The 9692-nt window shown below is 42.0% G+C and overlaps 1 protein-coding gene across 1 annotated transcript; it reads left to right on the top strand.

The window, feature by feature from the left end:
• The first annotated feature begins 5284 nt into the window (after positions 1 to 5284).
• On the top strand, positions 5285 to 8272 carry LOC120293355 (LRR receptor-like serine/threonine-protein kinase FEI 1). The gene has a single exon (XM_039312484.1). It carries the CDS (start codon positions 5875 to 5877, stop codon positions 8092 to 8094), a length of 2220 nt encoding a protein of 739 aa, XP_039168418.1. The 5' UTR covers positions 5285 to 5874; the 3' UTR covers positions 8095 to 8272.
• The last annotated feature ends 1420 nt before the right edge of the window (positions 8273 to 9692 follow it).

Below are 9692 nucleotides of genomic sequence, written 5' to 3'. Positions count from 1 at the left end.
CTCTCGCCTTTCTCATGTTGGGAAAATGTGGCTTTGAATTGGATAAAAATGAAGTCGGGAGGTGTGATATCATTTTTTTTTTTAAAGATTTATCTACCCCACAACGTTACGAATAGTCACTGACAAATTTTCTCTAGGATACAACAAAGTCTCAAAATGAGAATACTAAATATCAATTCTAGTATTTTTTTTCAGGATCTCTCTAGGAAACAATTGAAAAGATGGCTGTAGCTTTTTTTTTTCTTTTAGAAAGAAGGCTTGAAAAGATAAAATGATCACACACATTGTTCTTCTGAAAACTGACATGTATACATAAACAGTGGCAACTCTTCATGAAAGGTTGAAAAGTGAACATATGTATAAATAGTGGCAACTCTTCGTGAAATGTTGCAAAATGAACAAATGCATCCTTTCAAAAGATTGTGCAGATGAACAAAGGCGTCCATTAGAAAGAAGTTGAAAAAACGAATAAATGCAACCCTTTGCGAAAGATTGCAAACTGAACGAGAGTATGATGAGGTCTAGCCCACACTCAATTATTTCTTTAGGTACACTAAAGAAACCTCACATTTATTAATTGGCCCACTTTCTTTTACTTTTTCTATGTGCGACAAGGAAACATACACTTTGTTTGTAAACAAACAAACTTCCAACATCTCATTTACTATCGACTGTAATGTTGTATAGTACTTAGAATATTTACTTAGATTTGACCGTGCCAAACGGCGTCATTTCAAAAGAAATCTTGAGTTACTATCGGAATTTTACTCTTACGAATGAAATGAAGTCCGTCAGCAAAATAAGCAATTGCCAAAATGAGCTACTGCATGGGTCAAAACTAATCCCGATGGTGAGGAATAATTTTTCCCCATTCTAATGTCGGTTGTCTATTTATTATTTTCTACTCAATCAAGTATCTCAACCTTTTAAATTGGCTCAATATGAGGCTTATGTTAATTTTCTTCTTCTTTTCTTTTTTCCCTCTACTGGTTGCTGGCCTCTAATGTGGCTAGCGAGAGCTGCCCTTGCCAGATTTTGTGAGGAAATAAGGAGAAAAGAACAAAAAGAAAGGAAAAATAAAGGACAAAATTCAACAACCGTTCAAATCGGTGTCAATCATGTGGACGATTGTCACTAGCTAGGTTACTATGACTGTAATTTTCGAGTAAGATTAGCCAGAATGACTACATTGACAAAATGTCAAAAGATTTATAATTAAATTGGTAAATTATTTAAAAGTTTAGGATTAAATTGATAAATTAATCAAAGGTCCTCTTGTCAATTGTGCGGAAATTCCAAAGTCTCGCAACTATGCACACTATTCGTTGACTTACACAATGACTGAAAGAAAAACAAACCGCAGCTTTGAACTTTTATTCTCTCACCTGTGTATTAATTGGATCCGAGAGGCCCAGGGCACCTTTTCATTTTGAGGCCTCTTCTAATTTCTGTACGTGATTAAACCTTATCTTTTCCATGATATCATTGATATAGTCTTAATAAGTGATCCATAGATGCAGATTACCGCAAGTCCGTTTAAAATTCTATATATAGATGGAGGCGTGACCTTAGTAGTTTGGATGCTATGATGTGGACTGCCTGTTTAGCTTGAGATTTGGAGTACGTATGAGTAAATCGTGGAAATTGAGAGGTCATGTTATTTTTCTTATTCTTGTTTATTTTGGCCCAAAAGTGTTGGGGTATGATAAAGCCCTGATTACATTAGATAAAAGCATTTCAGTGCCTGACCATTTTTAAATGTGAAAGAACTCTATCTTTGGTCTGAATGTTTACACGTCATGATATTAATTTGAGTCGCTCTCAAATATTTGGTTTTGATGAGGTCGCTTTCATTTACTAGGAGAATGCGATAGGACTAGTGAATGCGTAAGTGCTTACGTAAAATTCGTTCAACTAAATCAGACAACCCCTATATTAAAATTATTCGTAGAAAAATCTGAACAAGATGGTCCCATCACGTTATGGCACTTTTACTTAGGAACTGGGTAACTTGCTCTTCCATTCCTAGGGAAGTTGTGGCTTTTTGGAACCACCATATAGCTTCTGAAGGATGTTATTCACAATTAAATTAAAAAAACCCTAATGATTATGGCTAATAGCCCTACGTGTTAACGCAATTTAACAATTATTTACATGTAATTATGATGATATGCATTTGTAAATAATGTGTCATTTTATGTCATTGATAGAATTTTCAGAGGCATGGTGTACAAGATCCCCATATAATTACATAAACTGCAATATATGAAATCAAATGATGTCATTTTAAATCTTTTGCGACTAATTGTCATAAAATTTTTGCCTTGCCCTCGAGAATTATTCTTCATAAGTTATTGCCACGTGAACTTCAAGTAGTCCCATATGTATAGATTTGTATATATTTGAAGATATTGAATTAAACTAAATTATTCTTTTAAATGTTACCAAGGTTTTGCATATGTAGAATGACTCTATGGTAAAGTCTTAAAAAAATTGATAATAAATTATATAAAGAAGTTGGCGTTTCATAAAAATGTTAAAAAATTATCAACGAGTTACTTGGAAAATGAACTCACTTGTCATTTTCTTAATCAATATTATTTGACGCTTGTCAATACTTATAAACACTTTAGTGAAATCTACAAGTACCAGAAAAAAAAATTCCATTTGTTTGGCACCCCGACAGAATCCTGCGATCCCACGGTTCTGCCAACAAGACATAGACATTGCCTTTGAACTGATCCATGTACAAGATAGCATAACTCAATCCTTCTATGTTTAAGTAGTTTTCACATCGACAACTAATCCAATAGGAAGACTTGCGTACTGATCTACATTTTCGGGTGATGATGCCCTAATTGTTTTCTATATAGTCCACCGCCCAATCGTCCGATCATCGATGGATAGGAGTAGGAAGACACTTTTTTTTTTGTTCGAATGAGTAGGAAGACTTGACTGATTACAATATCACTTGTCTACTTTTTCGTGTGATGATGCCCTTAATTATTTTATGATCCATTGCCCAATCATCTGATCATCGATAGATAAGATTAATAGGGAGACTTGACTCATTTAATATGTGTTCACAGTGATAATTTCTGATCCAACTAGGCCAAGTGAGTACAATTTTCTGTTCGCTATTGAGTCTGGCACACCCTGGCGATTGTCACTTTAACCACCGGATTTTGGTGCACGCACCACTTTTTCAGTTTTATCAAAGCCGAATGGTGAGAATGACAACCGCCATAATGCATAGCGACCAACAAAGATGTTAGTACTAGTCTTTAAAATCCCTCGCTCAAACCTAGAGGTGTTAAAATGGGTAATAAACCCATTTATGACCCATTTAAATCTTAAATGGGTCATAAATGGGTCACTTGTTTAAAACAAAAGATAGTTAAATGGGTTTCACAATTAAAGGTTTAAGATAGATGGGTCTTAAGTGGGTTTTTAAATGGGTTGGGTTGAAAACTCATCTTTAACAAAAACATTATAATTCCTCCTTCTCTCTTTAACTTTATAAAAATCGAAATTATAATTTTTTTTATTTTCTCTTTTCTTTTTCTTCTTTTTTAATCTTTTTTCTTTTTTTTTTTCTTTCTCCTTCCTCCTTTCGGCCACCGCACACACGGCCGACCGGCCGGGCGAGCCTCGAGCTCGCCGACGCCGATGAGCTGAGGCTCGCCCGTGGCGGTTGCCTGTTGTCGTGGCGGCAAGTCGGCCAAAGAAGAAGAAGAAGGAGAAGAAAAAGAGAAAAAGAAAAAAGAAAAGAGAAAAAGAAAAGAAAATATATTTTAAAAATAAAATAAAAATAATTAAAAATTTAATTTTAAAAATAATTACATTTCGATTTTTTAAATAATTATTTTAAAATTTATAAAAATTGTCCATTAAATTTATATTGTATAAAACTATTTTAGCAATACAATTTAAAAAAAAAAAAAAAATAATATATATAAAAGCTTGGAAGTATTTTAATAGTATAATCTTAAAAAAAAAAAAAAAAACATAGGAATAAGTTTTTCTAAATTTGTTAAATATGAAAATATTTTATTAATATGAGTTGGGTCGGGTCGGGTATGGGTTGGGTATGGGTCGAGTCGGGTTTGGATCGAAAAATTTACATTAAACATAAATGGGTTATAAATGGGTTAATGGGTCAATTTGGGTCGGACTATTAATGACCCGACCCAGACCCGATCCACCTGTTTAACGGCTCTACTCAAACCTTATCCGCTTCAGCTAGACACTTTCACAATCCATCTTTCAATGTCTCATTTGGCTCTGAAAGCCTCGAGCTCTTAGACGTCCAGGGGAATACCTCCGAGCTGTCTACTTACCTACGTTTCAGCCCAAGCCAGTGGAACCGGAGACTAAACGACGTCGGTGGCCGAGCTAGGTATTCCGGGCAATTGCATCTTTGGGACGAGGCCACACGGAATGGGGTGGATTTCGCTGCCCAGTATATGTTTAGCACCGACTCTCAACAAAGAAGCCCTTTCGGCAACACATTCACCTTCTTTGTGCTCTTTAGGGCCATCTTGCTCTTCCCAAGAGCTATTGTGACGCTGGGGAGGCTGATCCTTTCAAGAATATCTGGGATGTGGACATTCCACATGTTGGTTAGATTCGAGCCGTCGGAGAAAATAGTCCCTCGGTTGTTTCGATAATTGACAAAACTTATCGATCGTGCATTTTGATTAAAAAGTATTTTTTAGGAAGGAAAATCTGATAAATGACATATATTCGAACCGTCTAGAAAATGTATAAATACAAATTGCTAAGGGTAATGAAAGCACTTTTTTTTTTTTGTTTAAATACAAATTGTTGTGGGTAACGAAAGCATTTTTTTACAAATTATCTCTAGTAGCATAGCGATAATTTTTATAATATTTCATTCTCCAAAACAATTGGAGCCCTAGTGATGTAACGAATGTAGATTATGTTTATTTTTTCTTTAATGGGTCTAGCTTCCCCATGAAGGTCATTTTTGGCAATTACATCTTCGAAGTGTTGAGTTCCTGTTGCCAATATCCTACAGTTGAGATGCGAGGTCAGCGTTACCCGGTAACTTTTAAAGTGACGGGATGGCGCCCTCTTCTTAGACTTTTCTCTAATTAATTTCTAATCCACAGCCCAAACACCCCAAACACCGATAAGAAAAGCATGGAAAGGTCGACCAAAAAAAAAAGGCATGGAAAGACTTTTTGACGCGTTTTGATTCGCGCTCGCATTCACCGAACCTCACCGGCTGAGAAAATATTGGGTAGGACTCCTTGTTTTTGCTTCTTCTTCCTCCTCACTCTGACGGGGACAACACCCTTTCATCGCCACCACCCCACCGCCATCTCAGTCCACCCCTCGCCGCTGTTTCAGTCCTCCGTCTTCGAGACCGAGCTTAGCCAGCGAACTTGGGTCTTGAATCCCCAAGAAGAAAAAAGGGGACTCTCGCGCTTTCTCTCCACTTCAACGATCTGCGTTCACGCCCACGTCGACTAGGAGGTCGAGGCCCTCCGCCGCGTCGACGGACCACGCCGCTACCTCCGCCTCCACCTCGTTCGTTGCCTGAGCCGACCCTGGTCTTCAAGGTCGAGCTGAGCATCACAACTCCTGTGCTCGTTCGACCTTATGTCTAGAATCTGAGGCCCAAGTTCGCTGGCCGAGCCCGATCTTGACGACGAAGGACTGAAACGGCGGTGAGTGCAGTTTTCTATTCGTTATTTGATTCTGGCGCACGGCAGCGATTATCACTTCCACCGCTTCTTTCTGAGCTGAGCGCTGAGAATGAAGATTTTAACCTGCCCGCCCGGCTTCGCACAGCGCTTTGAGTTTGCAAGCGGTATCCAGATCTTCTAGAAACTTAGAACATCCAACATGGAAAGCTTTGGAAGACATAAAGATCATCCTCAACCACTCACACGCACGTTGGTTCTACTAGTCTTGATGATCTCTCTGCTCAAGCCCTCTTCAGATTTTGCGATCCCCAGGCCCTTAGTCATTCAGGGGAATGCTTCTGAGCGGCCTTCTTACCTCAGCCCAAGCCAGCCGAACGGAACACTCAACGGCATCAGTGGCCAAGCTACGTATTCCGGCAAAGTGCATTTTTGGGACAAGGCTACGGGGAATGTGGTGGATTGTGCTACCCAGTATACGGCCAGCACCGACTCTCAACGGGGAAACCCTTTTGGGGACGCACACGCCTTATCTGTTGATCCTCATGGTGTTATAGCCGTGTATTTCGGGGAAGAGCATTTTGGGGACAAGGCCTTCTCCGTGCCTGTGCAGCGTTTCCCTGGCAAGCGTACCAACCTTCAACAGGTAAAGGCCAACCGTCAACAGGTAAACACTTTCATCAACGACGTTGTTGCCTTCTTTCTAGCTTCTCAGGGTTGTCTAGCTCGTCCCAACAGCGATTGTGCTGCGGTCAACGTTGACCATTTCAAGAATGCGTTGGATGCGGACGTTCCACGTGGCCTCAGGTCCATGGGCATTGTGCAAGGGACGATCAGCAAAGTCATGAATGATGGGTCAAATGCTAGTATAATGTACAACCCAAGGGCGAAATATTTGAGCGTGGTCTGGAAGGATGCTGGTGGGAATACTAGGGACAAAGTCCATCGTCACTCCTGCGCATGCGGCTCAAGTGAGTATTTGCCAGACGCGGTGGGTGTTTGTCTCCTAGCAGCTCCCCCTGAATCTGCACTCGAGCATCGCCTTGGCCAGATACAGCAGTCAAGCTCAAGTGAGTATTTGCCAGACGCGGTGGGTGTTTGTCTCCTAGCAGCTCCCCCTGAATCTGCACTTGAGCATCGCTTTGGCCAGATACAGCAATTAAGCTCAAGTGAGTATTTGCCAGACGCGGTGGGTGTTTGTCTCCTAGCAGGTCCCCTTGAATTTGCACTTGAGCATCGCTTTGGCCAGATACAGCAATTCAGCTCAAGTGAGTATTCGCCAGACGCGGTGGGTGTTTGTCTCCCAGCAGGCTCCCTTGAATTTGCACTTGAGCATCGCTTTGGCCAGATACAGCAATTCAACACAAGTGGGTATTTCCACCTAGGTTTGGTTGATACTGTACTTGAGCATCGCTTTGGCGAGAAACGGCAATTTAGCTCCAGTTTACAGCTCCGGGTGGAGAAGGATACTGAATCTTGGTTGAAGTCGCTACTGGGCGGTGCCATTGTATTGGTGGCGATCATCGTTGCTTGGGTAAAGTATAAGACAGAGAGAGGTGGAGAAGAAGGCAGCCTTAGCGCGAAATTAACAGAAGAGTTTGAAAAGTTGAGTGGAACCAAGGAGTTTTCCTTTAAAGAGTTGATGATCGCGACCAATTCTTTTGCACGTGACAGGATTCTGGGAGAAGGGGGTTCCGGGATCGTGTACAAAGGGCACATGGGAGGCGCTCGCACCGTGGTCGCTGTAAAGAAAATAAAATCTGGCTCACGCCAAGGGATAAAGGAGTATGTATCTGAGGTGAAGTCACTAAGTCAACTTAGGCATAGAAACTTGGTGCAACTTATAGGTTATTGTCACAAGGCGAACGAATTCATCCTAGTTTACGAATTTATGAGAGGAGGCAGCTTGGAGGATCATCTGTTTAAAGGTAGACCCTCGTTGACATGGGAAAGAAGGTACAGCATCACTCTAGGATTAGCCTCGGCGGTGTACTACCTACACAAACAATGTAATCAATGCGTGATCCACAGGGATATCAAATCCAGCAATATCATGCTCGATGAAAGGTTAGAGGCCAAACTGGGAGATTTTGGCTTGGCCAGGCTAGTTGACCATGCTGGTGGGCTAAAAGCAACTGACGTGGTGGGAACACCGGGTTATGTGGCTCCGGAATATCATCAGACGGGTGAGGCAAGTAAGGAATCTGATATCTATAGCTTCGGAGTCGTCCTTTTGGAAATTGTTTGTGGGAGAAGAGTCATTGAAGACCAATGCCACATTGTGGTGTGGGTTCGAGAGCAATATGGGCGGGGGAAGTTGCCCGTGGACTTGAAGCTCGGTAAAAATTTCAACAAGAAACAGGCGAAGGCCTTGATGATTGTGACGACCCGCTCCCAAGGGGGGGAGAGTGTGACGACCTGAGCGGCGGTGCGTGGGGAGGAGGGATGGCGGTGCGTCCGCGCCTCCGGTCCTCGGACGCGTGCAAGGGAAGGGGAAGGGATTCCTCTCCCTCTTGTCCCACATCGCTTAGGGACGGGTTCTTGGGAGCCTTTATAAGGCTTGGGTTCCTTTAATTGTGTGACGCGTTTTAAAACCGTGAGGACTCAGTGTCCAAAGCGGACAATATCACACAAGTGGGACCCGGGATGTTACAAATGGTATCAGAGCCGACTCCCGACAGCGTGTGGGGCCACAGCGAGGACGCTGTGCTCCCAAGGGGGGGAGAGTGTGACGACCCGCTCCCAAGGGGGGAGAGTGTGACGACCGGACACGACCCGAGCGGTGGTGCGCGGGGAGGAGGGATGGCGGTACGTCCGCGGACCGGACACGACCCGAGCGGTGGTGCGCGGGGAGGAGGGATGGCGGTGCGTCCGCGCCTCCGGTCCTCGGACGCGCGCAAGGGAAGGGGAAGGGATTCCTCTCCCTCTTGTCCCACATCGCTTAGGAGGGTTCTGGGAGCCTTTATAAGGCTTGGGTTCCTTTAATTGTGTGACGCGTTTTAAAACCGTGAGGACTCAGTGTCCAAAACAGACAATATCACACAAGTGGGACCCGGGATGTTACAATGATCGTGGGGCTTTGGTGTGCTCATCCCGATGTTAGGTGCCGGCCCTCAATTGAAGCTGCAATGGCTGTTCTGAACTTGAGGGCAGATCTTTCCAACCTCCCCTCCTATATCCGACAGTCTGGTCCAGAGGCTTTCGGTTTTGGGCAAATGCCTCGCTCTGAGTGCAAGTATTGATGCCTCTTCTAGCGTTATATGCATGTCAACTTCAAGCAAAAAGTTACGTTTGCGTATGTGTCTCTTCATGTTGGCTTTTGTTTTTGAAGTTGCTGGTTACGATATCCATATATAGTGTAAAAAGATGTTCTTTAGTATTGCAAAGTTGCACAGTAGTGGGGTACCGGCCAAGCAGTGATTTGAAGAAAATGAAACAGAGATTCTTGTAGCAGCTCTTGCAAGATACAATTCTGCAACTTCCTACAGCCATCTAATAAATGGCACGAAGAAACAAGATTCACAAGATACTAAATAAAGCAAGACATCATCTTTGAAAAATGGCATGGGCTTTCGACTCTACTTCACTCTCATCACGCATTGAACAATCAATCAATTTGAAAAAACTGAACCCTGTGAACCTCTCCGAGAAAAAGAGATAAACTGGCAATTCCTTATTGTGAATTCTCAACACAAGGTTTTCAGAGTTCTAGAGAATTTCTTGTTTACTTATCACTCTTATTTATTTATTTATTTATAGTGGTTTAGATGGTATCGATACTTGTATCAGACGTGCTGTAGGCTTAACATCTTTGCAATGGACTTGGAGCACCTTGGACATGCACACCTTCGAAGAAAGAAAATCCTTGTATTTTGGTCTATGTGGACTCTTCGATGCTTAAGTCCAAATAAAAGTAGAGAAAATGTGAGAACTTAGGCTGTGTTTGATAGTCATGATATAATTCTAGATATAATATAATTTATCCTATTCTGTGTTTGGTACCTATTCAAGATAGAATAA

The sequence above is a fragment of the Eucalyptus grandis genome, chromosome 5, assembly GCF_016545825.1.
Source record: "Eucalyptus grandis isolate ANBG69807.140 chromosome 5, ASM1654582v1, whole genome shotgun sequence".
NCBI classification, from domain to species: domain Eukaryota; kingdom Viridiplantae; phylum Streptophyta; class Magnoliopsida; order Myrtales; family Myrtaceae; genus Eucalyptus; species Eucalyptus grandis.
Note: the sequence above shows the minus strand (reverse complement) of the source record. Positions and strands in the feature narration are given on the sequence as shown.